Below are 17,310 nucleotides of genomic sequence, written 5' to 3'. Positions count from 1 at the left end.
GGGATCGGACAACTATCACGTGTGCCAAGACTGCGGATTAGCTGGCGCTGCGGAAAGTCCAGGTAACCAAAGCTCGTACGGAGTAACCACTGCTTGTTACCTATTCTCCAGCTTTCCCAACAATTGTAATCCTTTCAGCCTGTTGGCCTCATCTGTTGCCCACTCTCCCATACATGATCTTCTGAGTAGGGCCTCATCTTCACGGTGCGCGAGTTGTTCGATCTATGGTTCAGTTCAAGTACTTTATGAGCCATCGTTATCCGCTTTAGGCTTCGCCCGTTTATTCTAGACCGACACCTGAGCTGATTGTCCCCTTTTACCTCCGGAAACGCCCAATATGCGGCTCGACAAACGGTTAACGATATCTACTTTTCTCCTCACAGCTCCTTCATTATCCGCAGCCTTTTACCTTCCTGGTGTAGCACCAACTTCATACGATGAAGGCCAAGCTGTGCCGCTCTACGTCAACCATCTTACCCCGGGACTAGCGCAACAAGACGAACAACTGCATTCCGTCTTCGCTTACGACTACTATCATACCGCATTTCACTTTTGTCGTCCGGCAGATGGACCGAAATATGTTCGCGAGTCATTAGGTAGCATTCTTTTCGGTGATCGAATCCAGACATCGCCGTTTGAGTTGTTCATGGGCAAGAATGAATCATGCAAGGCTGTTTGTGGAGAAGTCAAGTTCGATTCGCGAAGCGCCAAATTTGTCAACAGAAGGATAGCTCAGGGCTATAATATGAACTGGTTGGTGGATGGGCTTCCCGGTGCTCAGTTGAATCTGGACGCAGTGACCCAGTCCAAGTTCTACAGTCCCGGTTTTGCGCTCGGCACTCTGAATGATGATGGACAGGCAATGCTGAACAACCACTATGATATCGTCATTGACTATCACCGTGTAGGGTTCGGCAGCAAGGACAAGTACCGGGTTGTCGGTGTGCTCGTTCAACCGGCGTCCCGGCGTGATTCCAGAGTCCTTGAAGATGGAACAGTGGAGTGCGGCTCCGACGACGCCGCTGTAATTCTGAGCGAAGATGGCGAGACTCCAGTCACTTGGACGTATGGCGTGTACTGGCGCGAATCGCCCACTCCTTGGGCTACTCGCTGGGACAAGTACTTGCACGTTTACGATCCGAAGATCCATTGGTTTTCACTCATCAACTCTGCCGTATTTGTGGTTTTCTTGGTCGGTATGGTGAGTATGATCCTTCTGAGGGCTCTCAGGAAAGACATCGCTCGTTACAACCGCCTGGACATGATCAATCTCGAAGACTTGGATGGCACGTCAGCTGCTATTGAGGACGGAATTCAAGAGGATTCCGGTTGGAAGCTGGTTCACGGCGATGTATTCCGATGCCCCAGGTCTCCTCTGCTCCTCAGTGTGCTTGTCGGCAACGGGGCTCAACTTTTCATGATGACTGGTGTGACAGTTGGTAGGTTTACCTAAGGTTCCCCGATGTGCGAAGGGAATGCTGACTCTGTCAAAGTCTTCGCGCTTTTTGGTCTTCTTTCACCAGCCAACCGCGGTTTCTTGGCCACTGCCATCCTCCTCATTTACACCCTTTTTGGCTTCGTCGGAGGCTATGTCTCGGCTCGGGTATACAAGTCATTCGGTGGCGAAGCTTGGAAGCGCAACATCATCCTGACTCCGGTCTTGATTCCTGGGCTTATCTTTGGTACCTTTTTCCTGCTGAACCTGTTTGTCTGGGCCAAGGGTTCTAGTGGAGCCGTACCTTTCACAACCATGCTTGCCCTGGTCCTCATTTGGTTCGTCATCAGTGTGCCATTAAGTGTGGCAGGCAGCTGGCTTGGTTTCAAGCAACGAGTATGTTCTTCCTCAGCCCTCTGACGAGCATCTGCTGACTTGTGTTTTCAGGCAATCGAAGGTCCAACGAAGACCAACCAAATTCCGAGACAAATTCCTCCCATGACTGGAAGCCTTCGGACAATCCCTTCTTTGCTACTTACGGGCATCTTGCCGTTTGGCGCTATCTTTGTCGAGCTGTACTTTATCATGACTTCTTTGTGGACGAGCAAGATTTACTACATGTTCGGATTCCTCTTCCTCTGTTATGGACTCATGATCATGACCACTGCGGCCACCACGGTCCTGTTGGTTTACTTTTTGTTGTGCGCTGAAAACTACCGGTGGCATTGGAGGGCTTTCGCTGGAGCCGGAATGACGGGCTTCTACGTTTTCATCAATGCCTTTATTTTCTGGATCACTCGAGTGAGCTTCGGTGGACTCACAGGGGCAGTCCTCTATGTCGGTTACTCTGCCTTGATTGGTTTCCTGGTCTTCATCTTAACAGGTATGTTTTTCGTCCATGAAACAGGCTGGGGGGTTTTGAGGTGGTCTCTGACTCATTCTGCACAGGTTCGATTGGATTCTTCGCCAGCTGGGCGTTTGTGCAACGCATCTACGGCTCGATCAAGGTCGACTAAACTTCGTACATTATTCATGCCATTCGAAGTCATAATTAGCAGGTAGTCCGCGCTTCCAATCGATGAATCAGCACAACATGCATTTCTTCTCGGTCTTCGGACGGGAGATCCCGTTGCCGAACAGTTGAATACACGTACAATGGAACGGTCCAGACGCGATGATCGGACTCCAAAGTATAAAAAGTCTGTCTGATCATTACGCTTACTACCGATATCTTCGTGCTTCAATTGTTCTTACACATTCATATTCCACTACTATCATGTTCTTCTAAGCCGATGACGTCAACCAGGACTTTGTACATATCTTTGGGTCAGCTTCAAGCTACTTAGTCACCGAGGCAATGGCGGAGGAACGACAACGGGGCGTTGGTGCGATTATTGATTTGAGTCGAGATGAGCAGGCGATGTACGATAACGAAATGTAGATATATATTATAGACTGTTCAAGGCGCACAGGGTCTGAGCTTGGAGGGGATTCTTCTCCGCATCAAGGTGTTATCGATAGAAAGTCAATCTGATCGGGAGCTATAATAGGTACGGAAGCCATCAAGACCCGAGTTCGAGAATCGGAACTAGAATAATACTAGATATCTTCTGATGATAAAAATGATAATACCCTGCATGAATTATCCATGATGCATAGTGGAGCTTCCTCCCATCCTGCCGTCTGCGCGCCAAGCCGACGACCTGTTCTGGACCGATGGACTGCCCACGCTTGACGGCTTGACTGACTCCATCACAATCGGGAAGAATTACAGCCAGTTACGACACTACGACAGTCTGTTTCTCCGACTGGAACCCGAACCATTCAACTATCAAGTTTATTACTGCACTAGGTTTTTGTTCCTATATCATCCGTTATTAGCCTCTCTGTCAGTCGTCTATACTTCCTTAGCTCTCACCCTCTCTTGGCCAAGCAGCACACGATCTTATCAAAGCAAACCTCGCTTTACCCCGCGTCTTCCGTGCTTCCGTCTTTCCACCGCCGTCGCATAAGATTTCGGAGCGCTGAGCCTCGCTTGTCCTTGTAAAGGCCAAGAGCTACTTTTTTATCCTTGATAGTGTGTGTGGCAAGTTTGTTTGATCATGGGTAAATCGTGAGTACTGCGCTTGTTTGTCGTTCCGCGCATCAGGGGAGTGGTGAGACGGGGTTACAACCCGCCAGGCTATGGACTTTGCTTTCCCCACGGGGTCGAGGACTATATGGTTTAGAAACTAGGGTCTATCGTCTCGACGGACCTACATTAATGTTTTCTTCTTGATTATCGTTATAGTTGGGGAAAGCATCCCCGCTTAGGGATATAAGCTAACGACAACTGGCCACATAGACAGTCGAAGCTCTCCCCCTCCCAGCTCGAAGAGCTCCAGAGGGCGACACATTTCGATAAAAAAGAGCTGCAACAATGGTATAAAGGTGTGTGAAGAGTGAGCAGCGGCGATCCCAAGCCGGAGGGGATTCAAGTGCGCTGACCGTGGCATGGCGGGGTAGGTTTCTTGAAGGACTGCCCCTCGGGGACCCTGACAAAGGAGGAATTCCAGAAGATCTACCGACAATTCTTTCCCTTTGGCGATCCTTCCTCGTTCGCAAATTATGTATTCCGAGTATTCGACTCGGATAATAGCGGCATGATCGATTTCAAGGAGTTCATCTGTGCGTTGTCGGTGACCTCGCGGGGTAAGATGGAGGACAAGCTGGACTGGGCATTCCAACTATACGACATCGACGGTGACGGAAAGATTACCTACGACGAGATGCTGGCTATTGTTGAAGCGATTTACAAAATGGTGCGATCTCACAGTGACTGGCTCTCTCGCGGACGGACTCCAGCTAACGGCGCGAGTACAGGTCGGCTCCATGGTCAAGTTACCCGAGGACGAAGACACACCGGAGAAACGAGTGAAGAAGATCTTCCGCATGATGGACAAGGATGAGAATGGCAGCCTGGATATGGAGGAATTCAAGGAGGGCAGCAAACGCGACGAGACCATTGTCAGCGCCTTGTCCCTCTATGATGGATTGGTATAAGTGCGCGCGGACGACGTGTCCTCCCGCACATAGTGTCGTGCATCCTCTTACCTTTGGCGAATGCGGCGCAAATTCGAGGTTCTCCTCATCAAGCATGGCTCACTCCCATCTGCTTTTTATCTTCTTGGTCTTCTGCCGGTATTTGTTGCTTATATTTCTTTTTTAGGATTCCCACAGCCCGTGATCACTTACTTGCATCTGCCAACGTACTCTTATACGAGGGCTTGGTAGACAAGGCTTCAGTTTTTGTAACTTTCCTTTTTTCCTTGCTTCTGCTCTTCTGTACATGGAAAAAAACAAAAAGTCAAAATCACGGTGGATATACCTCTCTTCTCTTTCGGGTTGCTTGCTACGTCTTCCTTTCGGTGGTTGGATCATGCGTCTTCCCTGAAACAAGGGCGGATTTCGTGGCATAATTCTTCGTTTCATGTACAGGATTTTAGCAGAGCCGTTGGTCTCTCCGACTGTTTTGACGACTGTTTATTGCCGTGGATGTGGGTTGTGCTTTTAGCGTGCGAGCCTAGAATAGTGAACTATGCCATATGCTTTTGAAGCGGATATAACTATCGAGTGTACTTCGTTTACAACCGAATTCATCCCAAGTGTTCTGATTGCAACAGTAATTTCGACTTGAATTTAGGCCTTTTGTTTATTTGCCTCGATCGTCTTATTTTATTAACCTCTTACGGCGAACGCGCTTGGCTCCGAGTTGACCACTAGTGTCTCATTGGTGGCCATCTCCACCGCTCCTAAATGGCGCTCTAGCCTGTTTCTTACTATTCCTCCTTACGGAGTAGAGTGCTGGGCGTCTTGGACCACACTGGCACACTGACACCCCCCGTACGACCATTCCAAGACCGATAATCAAGCATTCGCGCAGAGCAGCTCCTCATGCCGAGTGTTCCGAATACGAAGCCTGCGGAAATTGGTTTGATGTCCTAGTGACGAGCATGGCCGCGGTGCCACATGGCTGTCATAATTGTATTGATGCTCGAGCCCAGGTTAGTCAGGTCCTTGTCAGCTTGGACTCCATTCCAACCACACTGCCTTATGACCTTCATTATTATGATTGCTTGATCCTATATGTGTTCTTGTGCATTCTTGTGCAATTCTGCCTATCATGCCTCCCCCATGGCCCATTTCTGTTCAAAGCGTAACCGGGCGCTAGGTACTCCCATATCGCGCTGTCCATGTTCATGCAGTCTTCGATGATCCTCATCTTCTGGAAGTTGTTTTTATGGTCACTGGCTTGACTTTGTCCTAATCCTGCTCCAGTGCGCCGGTCAATCACCGTGCTCGCGCTGCAGAGACCTCAATCTCCTCTGTACCGGTCATGCGACGACTCTGGGGTTTCACGAACTGCCAGCCTTGCAGACAGGCCACCAGTTGACATCCTCGTCCTCGTCCTCCTCGACACTCCACCCTCGCAACAAACCCAAAGGCCTCACCAAGGCTGTCTCCCGCATCTCCAATGCCTCGCAAACGACCTCTTGTCCTTCGATCGACGAGCTTGCATCGCCCTCATTGATCGCCGTGGCCGCGTCCTCCCAGCAGACCGAAGTCTTCACGAACTACGTGCTCACTGCGTTCCCCTGCTACTTCATGTGCACCGTGAATCGCGTCCCGATAAACTGGGTTGCCTATGTCCACAGCCGGCGCGGATCAATGAACACCCCCTTCGACTGGGCTCTCCGCGCCAGCACCACTGCATACACCGGCGCTCTGCACAACGACCCGTGGTACACGGACGCCGCAAGGGCGATGTACACACGGTCTCTCCGCGGCCTAGCAGCTATGCTATCGAACGCCTCGAGAGCCACCTCCGACGAGGCGCTAGCCACCGCAATTTGTTTGGCCTGCTTCGAGGTACAAAACTGCACAAACCCCGACGCGTGGCTGCGACATGCTGCGGGGATCAAGACGATGATGCGACTGCGCGGTCCGCAGGCGCACCTCCACGGATTCGGGCGGGCCATGTACATCGTCTACCGGAACCTGATGGTGACAGCTGCTCTGCTGTCCGGCGAGGAATGTCTTCTCCAGGCACCAGAATGGCAGGACCTGAACAGACAGATTGCCGCCGACAATGCGCGACGGCCCGACTCATCCGCCTACACCGACGTCGCGGAGCGCGGTTTCAGCGAGATCTCCAAGGTACCTGGGTACGTAAAACGGGTCCGGGAGCTGCTCGCCCTGCCATCGAGAAAGAGAGCTTCGCTACAACCAGCTCTGCTGCGGGATGTTCTGGCCGCGCGGGCCGCACTGCGCGGCATCCACACCGAGTTCGGCGTCGCCATTTCGACGGTTCGAGCCGGGCAGAACGAGCAGCAGGGATTCATCGGCCCGCTCCCCTTCGTTTTCTTCGATGGCTTCTCCGGCCTCTATGTCCGGGGCATTCGCTCCGCGCTCGTCATCCTTAACAATCTAATTCTCGCTATGGATGAGAAACAGCGCGCGGCTATCGAGGAGGAAAACCGCACCCTGTCTGATGGAATTCCTGATCGTGTCTCTGAACCGAAAAGCGAAGAGTACGAATCGCCGCTTACACCGCCCAAATCGCCGGGCATGTCACGCAAGCCGACTCTGGTCGTACGGTCTTTGATCTCCCCCCAAACCCGTGAGCCGCCAACATCGAACATGATGGACCGGCTTGTGACGACCATGGGCATGGACGGCGTGAGGGTCACACTATTGGAATAGACACCATCGTTTTGTCTTTGCCTTGCAAGCTTGGCAAATTTGATCTTATTGATACCCATTTTGTTCATTAATGTTCTATTTATATATATTCATGCATTTGTTGCATTCCTTATTGGCATAGATCCTGCTTAGATACTATAGGCCTGAGAAACAGCCGGATTGGATACACAGAATTCTCCTCGCGAAGTAATAATCTACTGAGACCGTATCTTCTATCAGCATCCGGTGAAATTCGTCTACTTACTATGTATTCATCTCCAAACCGTCCCTTCCCCCTCCCGAGGTGCTTTCTATCTGTCTGGTATACAAGGGTATCAGGAGAACCGGAGGCCTCTCCTCGCATGGGCTCGCCGGTGGCTCGGAATCTAAGTGTAACCAGCGATGCAAGAACGAGACAGAACAGAAAAAGAGCAACGTCATGAGCACAGTGGAACAGACTTCGTCATCGGCCAAATCACAGAGATAGGAGAGCAGAACAAGCGGCAGGATATCTAGACACCAAGAAAGATGATAAGAACGGGTTCTCAACAAAGGCTGCTGGATTGTTTGCACAAAACAAAAAAGAAAAGACAATCAGATATGTTCGGAGGAAGGGTAGAACAAACAGCAAAAGAGAAATCGTGGATCATCGTCGATCGAAAAACCAGCTCGTGCGCTTTCCGCTCTCCTGCGACTGGACTCCTGCGACCGGAGCACTGCTCTCTGGCCCTCCACCACCACCACCCCGGAGCGGCTTCGCGATTCTCGAGCCGCCAAAACTGAAACCGCCGCTGCCATCCATAGACGGAAGACCCCTAGTCGAACCCTGCTTCGCAGCCTCCAGTCTCTCTTTAACAGCAGTGAGTTGAGCCTCAAACCTGTGGGTGGGGATATGGATATTAGCCAACCTTATCTTTCCTATCGCCGAGCAATTCAATGGGGGAGGACTTACCGATGATTTGCCTGAGTAAGTTTTTCTTGGCTCTCTTGCAAGAGGCCTTCAAGACTCGCAATCCGTTCGTTTCTGGCAATCAGCTTCCTCTCCGCAATGGCGACCTCCTTCTTTAGGCTGCTGTTCTGTTCCACCAGCTGCCGCTGTACATGAGTCAGTTGCTCCAGGTTGCGTTCCAAGAAAGCCATCTTCTTCTGCTGGGCACGGTTGTTAGATGAGCGCAGCACGTTATTATATTGTTCTCGAGCGTCGTCCAGCGAGATCTCAAGCTCCACCACTCGCTCGCAACGGTTCTGCAGGTCGCGCATCAGGGACTTCTTCATCGCATCGAATTCGGCGATCTGCTGCTGCAGGTTCTTGCCGGTGGCGCCATTAGTCGACGCCTTAGACTGGGAATCTGCAAGGGACTGCTGCAGCTTGGCCAGCTCCTCATCCTTGCGTGCAATCTCGCTACGGAGTTCCGCCGCTGCCTGCATCTCGGTCTCCTTCCGGGTCACATAAATCTTTTCCAGCCGCTCGCGGATCTCTTCGACATCACCTTCGCCAAGGTTGCGCTCCAGAAGGCTCTCATAGTCCCGCTCGAGGTCGGCCAGCTTCTGCTCCAACTCAAGTCTGCGGCTGTCCTGCAGCTCGCTCAATTCACCCCGATCATTCATGGTAAGCTCAGCCTGCCGAATGAATCCCTGAGTCTCCATCAGGCTGGTCCGTAACTCCAGGAGGTCATCAGGGGCAACTGGCTCGCCAGCCTCGCTGACCTTGTGCAATGCATCCACCCGCTGTATAAGGTCCTGAAGTTTCCGCTCATTGTCAGAGAAAACGTCGCCTCCCAGGTCAAAACCAGCCATCATCTTCGCCATCTTCTCCGCCTTCTTCTTCTCCTTCTCATCGAGCGCCGCGCTGGTCTCCTTGGCCTTCATTCGCACGTCAAGGAGTTGCTGCTTGACATCGTCCAGCTCCGCGGTTAGCTCAGCATTAGCTTCCCGGAGGCTGTCCATTGTGATCGAGGCTTCCTTGCCCTCGTAGGAAACCTTCTCCAGCTGCATCCGAAGCTCGTTGACCTCCGCACTGAGTTTCTCATTGTCCTTGCCAGAGCGTGCTGAGTTCTCCTTGAGGTTCTTGAGTTCCTCTCGAGCTTCGCGCAAGCTCCTCTCCACATTCGCAATGTGGGATTCTCTCTCGGCGATTTGATCCTGGAGCTCATTCTCCCGCCGTAGGAATTCCTCCCGTTCATCTTTCTCGAGCACAAGGCTGGGGGTGCTAGATCGGTCGCCGAATCTTGAATCAGGTCGTGGTGTCTCTGATCGGGGGGTGTCTTGCAGTCGAGAAGGAGTGCCAGGCCGCGTAACACTTGCACGAGCTTCAGCCTTGGCCGCGCTGACGGCTTCTGAGCCCCTGGCTGGTGTCCAACGGTCCTTGGGAACTGTTTCGCCGCTTCTCCACACTTGAACTTCGCTCTCCAAGGCTGAAATGTAGTTCTCAAAGTTGATGACCTGGGTCTGCGCTTTGCGAAGTAGTTGCTTAAGTTCAGCTGGACTCAACTCAGCATTGACCTTCGCCTTGTTCTTGATTGCCTTCGCGCGCACACCGAATCGCAGCGTTGAGATCGTTTCCGCATCGTTATAGCTACTGGGAGAGCAATTGATGATCAGGGTCGTCCTAGAGTTACCACCCAAACTCTCCTGTAGAATTCGAGTGAGCTTTGAGTCACGGTAAGGGATGTGTGTCGATTTGCCATCTGTCAGCGCGTTGATGACCATACCAAGAGCACTCAAACTCTTGTTAATCTTCTTGGCCTCCTCAAGGGTTTGACCACTGGCGCCAGTCTTGCCGACTTTTTCACTACCAGCGAGATCCACTAGGAAAAGCTGGCCGCTCTTTGCGGAGCCCGTCTCTAGATTCTTCTGGGTGACAGTGACGACGAAGATGGAATGGGATCGAGAGGATTCTTGATTCATGTTGGTCGCAGCCACCGCTCTTGCCGCACCACCGCGTCGCATCACTTCGTAGACTTCCTGCACACTGGAGACATAAACCTCGAGCAGACCTTTGACGTAGACACCTCGCGACTTCTCTTCGTGGACAGGCAGGTTGTCATTCTGTGGCACCAGGAGATCGCGGATCCGTTCCATGTAAATTTCCATATAGCTGACTCGGACCGTATATTCGATGTTGCTCGGGCTGGTGAGAATGCTTGCGAAGATCTGCTCGACAATACGCGGAATGATACCCTTGCCCTCCGGGTCATCGATATCGGAGCCCATCATTGTATAAGACTTTCCCGCACCTGTTTGACCATAAGCAAAGACCGTACCGTTGTAACCGTTCAGAATATCGTCGACTGTAGGGCGGATCGAGTAGTCGAAAATGTCCGTTTGTTTCGAGTCCATGGGAAAAACTCGATCGAAGGTGAAGGCTCCTGAGCCTTCCCTGGACTATCGCTCGCTGGTCAATATCTTCAAGCGCCACCAAACCTTGCCTTCCTTCAGCCTTGAAAGGAGACTCACGTTGATTTTACATGACTGCTCATTTTCAAACTCAACAATCGGTTCTCCTCCAGACGCTAATTCGACTTTGTTTTGCGGTCGGAATCTCGCAACGACTATGCACTACCGGTGAGTATCTTCGAACATATGTATTCGGACGGAGCATACAAACCCTTGATGGTGTTGGAGCCGGGCCCAGATGATCTGTCATGCCAGGCTATCATCAGACTTCTCCGCACTGTTTCAAGCGACAGTTGATAGAATACTCACGCCATGTTTGCTCCGACTCAAACCTCAAGAACCACCAGAAAGAGAACCTAGAGGTGAGGGACAGCCCCGAGGGGAGGCGGGTAATTCCTAGGCTTTCGTTCAGAGCCGAATTTCGATCTGTTGACCAGCTGCGTAGAGTCGGTGGGATGTTTGGGTCAGGGGTCCACGTGCGAGACGGCAGCCAGGAACACGCGATGTCCTCACCCCAAAACAGTGACAGAAGGATGGGTTGAGGAAAGCAAGTCCGCACGCACACACCACCACGAGCTTGTGATGCGGGTTAGGACTCACTGCTGATCGAGCAAGGAAGAGTAGCGTGAGGATCAATATGTTAGAGTCGCAGGAATGCTTCGACACCAGTCGTTTGAGGATGTGGCTTGGCGCCGGCCTAAGAACATTAGAGAAACACTCGTCCCGCTACCACCAAAAGGCCGCCAGTCGACCACACATGCTCGACGCTTTTCTTTCAGCTCTATCTATCTAGACCTACATTTTCCTGTACGGAGAGAAGAATGACTACGCTCACTTTAAGACGGAAGAGCAGGCAGCAGAATCGGAGGACTTCAAAGACAAGAAAGGCTCATGCATTATGCAGGCAGAAATAAACGATGCAGCTACCCACACAACCAGCAAAAATAAATGATTCACCAGGCGCCAAAAACCCCGCGCTGTGCATATCGTCAACAAAACGTGGAAGTCAAATACGAACATGGCCAGAACATTCAGATCAACAACCCGACAGAGTCGTAAACGTCCCCTTGTGACTCCCGGGTGAACGACATTGTTCCTGTTGACCGATCCAAAACAAGGAACAATAACTACCGGCTTGAGAGAACTGAGCTCAACAACTCCTCTGCTAAGAGTAAACTAGTCTTCCCAGCTCTTCTCGACTGTCTCACGCACGCGCTTGATATATTCCTTTCGGTTATCTTTGTAGAGGTTCGATGCTTCCACATTCGCCGGAGATGACGTATTGGGGTCGTTTAGTAGACTTCATAAGGTATGACATCAGAATCACTGTGCCTAGTATGTTGTGGAATAACATTCAACATACCTTTGAATACTAGTCAAGATGGCCGCCACGTCATAGGTTGGGCTCCAGCGGTTCTGCAAGATATCAAGGCAAAGCTCCCCCGTACCATAGACATTAGGATGGAACATCTGGCTGATAAACTTGACACCTGGCGGCTTGTTGGGGTATTGTTCCTCGAAATGCATGACCAAGCGGAATGTACCATCTTCGAACGGGGTATCGGCGGGGCCAATGATGACGGCATTCCTACAGACGGATATGTCAGTCACTCCATCACCACATTCTTCAGATGTACGGATGAATCGAGAAGAATGAAGAACTCACCAAGTCATGACATTGTCAGCTACTGGAGATGCCGAGACGCCGGCAGGAGGGTCAGTCTGCATGCGCTGTGATCATAAATCAGAGTTAGCTCACGAGACATAGCCTGGTAGCTGAGTTACAGGGTAGAACAAGCAAAAAATGTGCAAGGACGAAATAGAAATACATGGAGAAAAGAGGTGACAACGAACTGAGTCAGAGTCAATGGCCTTCAATAATCACGTACCTTGAAGTCACGCATGAGACGACGGCGGGCAGAAGTAGACATGGCGGCGGGTGCTACGACCGGTAGGAGCTATCAGAATAGGCTTTACAGACTGCAAGTAAACCACACGTCTTGGAGCTGTTGAGATTGGAGAGTAAGAGACGTGATTGTATACAAAAAGGTCGAGAGGGATATGCCACAAGAGAAGTTGAGATAGCAGTGGGATATGGATCCTTCTGGATGAGAAGCGCTCACAAGAGCGGGAGGAGAAGCGTTGATCCAATACCGTTCGGTCTTCGTAGGGTCGGGATTCCCCTCTTGCTTAGCTGGACGTGCCGTTTGTTCCCTCTTTGCCATCCGGGTCCCAGAACGGTAAAACTTTCCGTATGGAGAAACTAGCTTTTCACGTATAGCTTGAAACGCCACTGCTGAGTAAGCACATCAGGGACATCATGTGAAATTCAGGTCATGTGAGGCATGGTCATGTGATTACGGACAGTGTCCAAACAGCCTCGGTTGCGGGAGCGCGGCTATATGCGGAATATCTTGCGGAGATCGGGGGAGGACACCAGAGGCGAGTTGCAGTAAGCCAGCAGAACATTTCCGCTTCATCCACCTCCATCTCCTCATACTGTACTCCTTCTCTCATTCTCCTGTTTCTGAAGCACCCTCATAATCACCTTATAGTACCTCTACTCCCTCACCATGACGATTCAAACAACAACTGGGTTGGCAGCCCGTCTGGTCGCCAAACGCGCCACATTCCCCGCATCTCGACGAAACTTCAGTGCTTCTCGTTCAGCTCTGAAAGAGATTCAGGAGGCTTACATTCTCAGTGGTGCTCGAACACCTACTGCTAAGGTGAAGCTTTTTACAGATCACCCCTCGCCGTCTTCTTTATCAACTAACGACTCAAATCAGTTCAACGGATCGTTCGTCTCGGTATCCGCTCCCGAATTGGGTGCAGTTGCCATCAAGTCCGCCGTGAGCAAATCTGGCGTTCCTGTTGAGAAGATTACCGATGTGTACATGGGCAATGTTCTTCAGGGTGCAGTTGGTCAAGCGCCAGCTCGCCAGGCTTCCATGTTCGCCGGACTCTCTCCTACGGTGGAATCCATGACGGTAAACAAAGTGTGCGCATCCGGCCTCAAAGCCGTGGCCCTCGCCGCTCAAAACATTCAACTCGGTCTGGCCGAGGCCCAGGTTGCAGGTGGTATGGAGAACATGTCCCGCGTGCCCTACTATTTGCCTCGATCCACCCAGTTGCCACCCTTCGGAGAAATCAAGTTACAGGATGGTCTGATCCAGGACGGCTTGTGGGATGTCTACAACCAGTTCCACATGGGCATATGCGCTGAAAAAACAGCTAAGAAGTATGAGATTTCGCGCGAGGAACAAGATCAGTACGCCATTCAGTCGTATCAGCGAGCGCAAGCAGCTTGGAAGGAGAATAAATTCGCCGAGGAGATCGCCCCTGTTACCGTCAAAGGCAAGAAGGGAGAGACAGTCATTGAACGTGATGAGGGCTACGAGAACCTTCGAATTGATAAGATGACCACACTGAAACCAGCCTTCTTGAGGGATGGCACCGGCACAGTGACCGCTGGCAATGCTTCCACCATGAATGATGGTGCCTCGGCGCTCGTCCTGGGCAGCAAAGCTATTGCACGTGAGTTCGCTCAGGGTAACCGGGCTCTTGCGCGCATCGTCTCTACCGCAGATGCCGCCATCGATCCAGTGGATTTCCCCGTTGCCCCAGCCAAGGCCGTTCCCGTCGCCCTCGAGCGGGCAGGTATCACTAAGGATCAGGTCGCGGTTTGGGAGTTCAACGAGGCCTTTGCTGCTGTCATCAAGGCTAACGAGAAGGTGAGTCTGAATACATTTATAGACCCCTGTCTGATCCTGTCTTTTTGCTAACTATTCATTAGATTCTCGGTCTGCAGAATGCTAGGGTCAACCCTCTTGGAGGAGCCATTTCCCTGGGACACGCCCTGGGAAGCTCTGGCTCTCGTATTTTGGTCACTCTTCTCCATCAATTGCAGCCTGGAGAGTACGGTGTGGCTGCTATCTGTAACGGCGGTGGTGCTGCAACTGCAATGGTTGTTCAGAAGCTGGATCGGGTCGACTGAGCCAGAGGCCGTTGATTAACGTTCTATTGGTCCTTCTGTTCACAAAGTTCTTGGTCACCTCAAAAGCGACACGCCATGATTATACCCACGCTCTGACCAGTATTTCTTAGCATGCTATGATTGTATATATATATGGATGAGAATTGAAAATTGATGAATCATGTTGCAGTTTTGTATGCATGATTGTATAAGCATCATCACGTGAGATGCTAATATAACGCTTACCGAAAGCAGTAAGGCACACCGTCCAGATGGGGGCTAAATTGAGAATAGTTGAAACGATGACATCCCAGCTATTGTTCAGACTTTACTACAGTGACCAATTGCTTTAAAAATAGTGAGAGTAACTGCACTAATTAGGTCCGTCAAGAGCTCGCTTTGCTATCCATATAGTCTCTTGACGGACAGCGCTCTCGGTCCGGATCCCGATAGCGATGTTCGATCAAGTCGAGCTAACCGTCTCGCCTTCCTGCTATAATTGCCTTGCCTGGTCAGCAGATGGTGAGATCGCTCTGGCCGCGGGTGAATATGTTCAGATTCTAGTATGCTCCGTCACCACCTTGACTACGTACTCCTTGAATAAAACTCACGTCAAATAGACGCCGAAGAAACCAACGCATAGGAAAGAAGAAAATAACTCTGATCACCCAAAATGTGAACCAGAATGGCATATCACCCGTTTTCGCGCCAATCTGTTCACTAACAGGGAGTGGCCTACAGTTTTCCCTCAGAACAGGGATGATTTCTCAATTGGGGTCGAACTCTCGCCGAGCTCAGTTGTCAGTCTGTCCTGGTCACCACCAGGACTCGCCAGACACAGGCGGTGCACTCTTGCAGTGCTGACTTCTAATTTGGTACTATCATTCTATCAACTCGTTGATGGAAAATGGATGCGAGTTGCCATCGTCAACAATGCCTTAGCAGCACATTTCAACTCGTTCATCCACGATGAGGGTCCGCAAATGAGGAAGACTAACATTAGGGATTTCGCGTGGTGTCCGCCTTTAAAGGTACCGCAGGGCCAAAACGATTCCGTCCCTCCAGCGGAAAGCAGATGGGGGTTTCAAATACTTACAGTTGCTAATGACGACAATGACCTGATTTTCCTGCACGTTCAGAGAGCAGAAGCTGGTTCGGCTCCCTCTTCTTATTCTTTTGATATAATCTCGATCATCTCAGTGCATGATCCTGCGGCAAAGTATCCTATAGTCCAGTCCGGATCGATCCTGGCTACGTCCTTGAAGTCAAAAATGAGGATCACGGGCCTGTCATGTGGTCCCTGGCTCCTCAAGCAAATTGAGACAGCACCGGACGTTTGTCATGCGATAGGAAATGCAGCCGCCACTTATGGTACCAAAATCAAGCTGATCAGGCTCGATATAAACCTACGACGAGATGGCGAAGACTCAGAGACTCCTTCTCGCTGGGATTTGCAGGCAACCGCATCGGAAAACCCAGATCTATCTAGCAAAGATGCTGGCGAACGCGTCTACCGCGGCCCTCTTGAGTGGCTTCAAGCAGTAAGTCTCCGAGTAACACTAGTTGATACCTCGAACTCACGTATATCTAGGCAGAGTCTGGGGAAATTGGCCTAGCTGTGACTACAATAGGAGCTCTGATGGTGATGAGCCTCCCTCGCGCCGTATATGAGGGCAGAGAGACATCATCTGGAAGAGTTCGAACAAGAGAATATCCCCTGCTTGAAAACACCGACACCACCTTCGAGGAACCGGAAGCAAGGCATTGGGAATCTATCAGTGGTACGCGACACATTAATACAATCTGATCTGCTTTACTAATAGAACATAGCCATGACAGTCGCAAGTGATGACGAGTCCAACCTATCCTCACTTCATTTGGGCACCTCCGGGGGACATGCTGCAACCAAGGAATTAATTGAATTCACTGATGCTCAGGATGACGGCCTTCTCTCGCCGCCACCTTGGAAAAGCCAGTTTGATGCTATGCGGGAGAGCTTCGATATTGACCATGATCTCGGAGGACTAGCGATCGGGAGGATCTGGGGACTGGCAGCATACGGTGGACTCATTGCTGTCGCATTTACTCTCCACCCCGGAGACATGATTGAGTACCGCACTGGCTCGCAGGAGCGTACCATCATTGTTTTCTCCAAAGCAAACCTACATCAGCAACAACACACACCGTCAATCCTTCGCGAGTTGCCGGTATTCACGTCAGACTTCTTGCGCCTGAGACGCGAGGTGGTGCTGCGCTTCACATTGAGTTCTCTGGACTATGATAACAGGAACCCTTGGTACCAGAAACTTGTGTATACGGCTGCCTGTTGTGCTCTTGTGGAATCCCAGGATGAGTCTTTACTCCTACAAGCTAAAGAGGTCTTCGAGTGGCTTGCGACTGCTACCGGAGTTGATTTGCTTGAGGAGCTAACAAAATGTTCCTCGCCTGAGAATAAACTCGAAGCAAAGTCCGTAGAGCAGCTCAACGGCGCTGGCGGGCACATCTTTGAAAAGTGCGATATATGCGAAGCTGGAATAGCTTGGTATTCAGCACGGGAAGCACAGTGTGCAGGCGGCCATCTATTCGGTAAGCCCATGAATACTTCCTGCCAAACGTGAAGCACAATTGAACTGAATGTCTTGCATAGTTCGTTGCAGTCTCTCATTCTTCTCTATTCAAGAGCCGGGAGTATCCAAGTTCTGCTCCGACTGCAGCACAGAATACCTCAATGAGGATGCCCTCTCTCAGCTCCACGAGAGTGAACTCCAAAGCGCTTATAAGA

General features: G+C 51.1%; 7 protein-coding genes across 7 annotated transcripts; 5 read left to right on the top strand and 2 right to left on the bottom strand.

Annotated features, from left to right (window-relative positions):
* Positions 1 to 337: 337 nt before the first annotated feature.
* NFIA_060130 (transmembrane 9 family protein) lies at positions 338 to 2,451 on the top strand (the record flags this gene model as incomplete). Its single annotated transcript, XM_001258553.1, has 4 exons — positions 338 to 1,439; positions 1,494 to 1,831; positions 1,883 to 2,318; positions 2,384 to 2,451. 4 exons carry the CDS (start codon positions 338 to 340, stop codon positions 2,449 to 2,451), a joined length of 1,944 nt encoding a protein of 647 aa, XP_001258554.1.
* A 1,626-nt stretch (positions 2,452 to 4,077) lies between these two features.
* On the top strand, positions 4,078 to 4,477 carry NFIA_060120 (EF-hand domain-containing protein; the record flags this gene model as incomplete). The annotated part of the gene is made up of 2 exons (XM_001258552.1): positions 4,078 to 4,236; positions 4,298 to 4,477. The coding sequence occupies 2 exons, from the start codon at positions 4,078 to 4,080 to the stop codon at positions 4,475 to 4,477; spliced, it is 339 nt and encodes a 112-aa protein (XP_001258553.1).
* A 950-nt stretch (positions 4,478 to 5,427) lies between these two features.
* NFIA_060110 (uncharacterized protein) lies at positions 5,428 to 7,177 on the top strand (the record flags this gene model as incomplete). Its single annotated transcript, XM_001258551.1, has 2 exons — positions 5,428 to 5,478; positions 5,753 to 7,177. 2 exons carry the CDS (start codon positions 5,428 to 5,430, stop codon positions 7,175 to 7,177), a joined length of 1,476 nt encoding a protein of 491 aa, XP_001258552.1.
* A 625-nt stretch (positions 7,178 to 7,802) lies between these two features.
* NFIA_060100 (putative kinesin family protein (KinA)) lies at positions 7,803 to 10,495 on the bottom strand (the record flags this gene model as incomplete). Its single annotated transcript, XM_001258550.1, has 2 exons — positions 7,803 to 8,034; positions 8,109 to 10,495. 2 exons carry the CDS (start codon positions 10,493 to 10,495, stop codon positions 7,803 to 7,805), a joined length of 2,619 nt encoding a protein of 872 aa, XP_001258551.1.
* A 1,233-nt stretch (positions 10,496 to 11,728) lies between these two features.
* ubc2 (E2 ubiquitin-conjugating protein RAD6) lies at positions 11,729 to 12,483 on the bottom strand (the record flags this gene model as incomplete). Its single annotated transcript, XM_001258549.1, has 4 exons — positions 11,729 to 11,852; positions 11,916 to 12,140; positions 12,219 to 12,283; positions 12,442 to 12,483. 4 exons carry the CDS (start codon positions 12,481 to 12,483, stop codon positions 11,729 to 11,731), a joined length of 456 nt encoding a protein of 151 aa, XP_001258550.1.
* A 642-nt stretch (positions 12,484 to 13,125) lies between these two features.
* Positions 13,126 to 14,549, top strand: NFIA_060080 (thiolase family protein; the record flags this gene model as incomplete). Its single annotated transcript, XM_001258548.1, has 2 exons — positions 13,126 to 14,286; positions 14,349 to 14,549. 2 exons carry the CDS (start codon positions 13,126 to 13,128, stop codon positions 14,547 to 14,549), a joined length of 1,362 nt encoding a protein of 453 aa, XP_001258549.1.
* Positions 14,550 to 15,799: 1,250 nt separating this feature from the next.
* NFIA_060070 (uncharacterized protein) lies at positions 15,800 to 17,146 on the top strand (the record flags this gene model as incomplete). The annotated part of the gene is made up of 3 exons (XM_001258547.1): positions 15,800 to 16,069; positions 16,120 to 16,309; positions 16,359 to 17,146. 3 exons carry the CDS (start codon positions 15,800 to 15,802, stop codon positions 17,144 to 17,146), a joined length of 1,248 nt encoding a protein of 415 aa, XP_001258548.1.
* Positions 17,147 to 17,310: the final 164 nt, after the last annotated feature.

This window comes from Aspergillus fischeri, genomic scaffold (genome assembly GCF_000149645.3).
Source record: "Aspergillus fischeri NRRL 181 1099437636266 genomic scaffold, whole genome shotgun sequence".
Taxonomy (NCBI): Eukaryota; Fungi; Ascomycota; class Eurotiomycetes; order Eurotiales; family Aspergillaceae; genus Aspergillus; species Aspergillus fischeri.
Note: the sequence above shows the minus strand (reverse complement) of the source record. Positions and strands in the feature narration are given on the sequence as shown.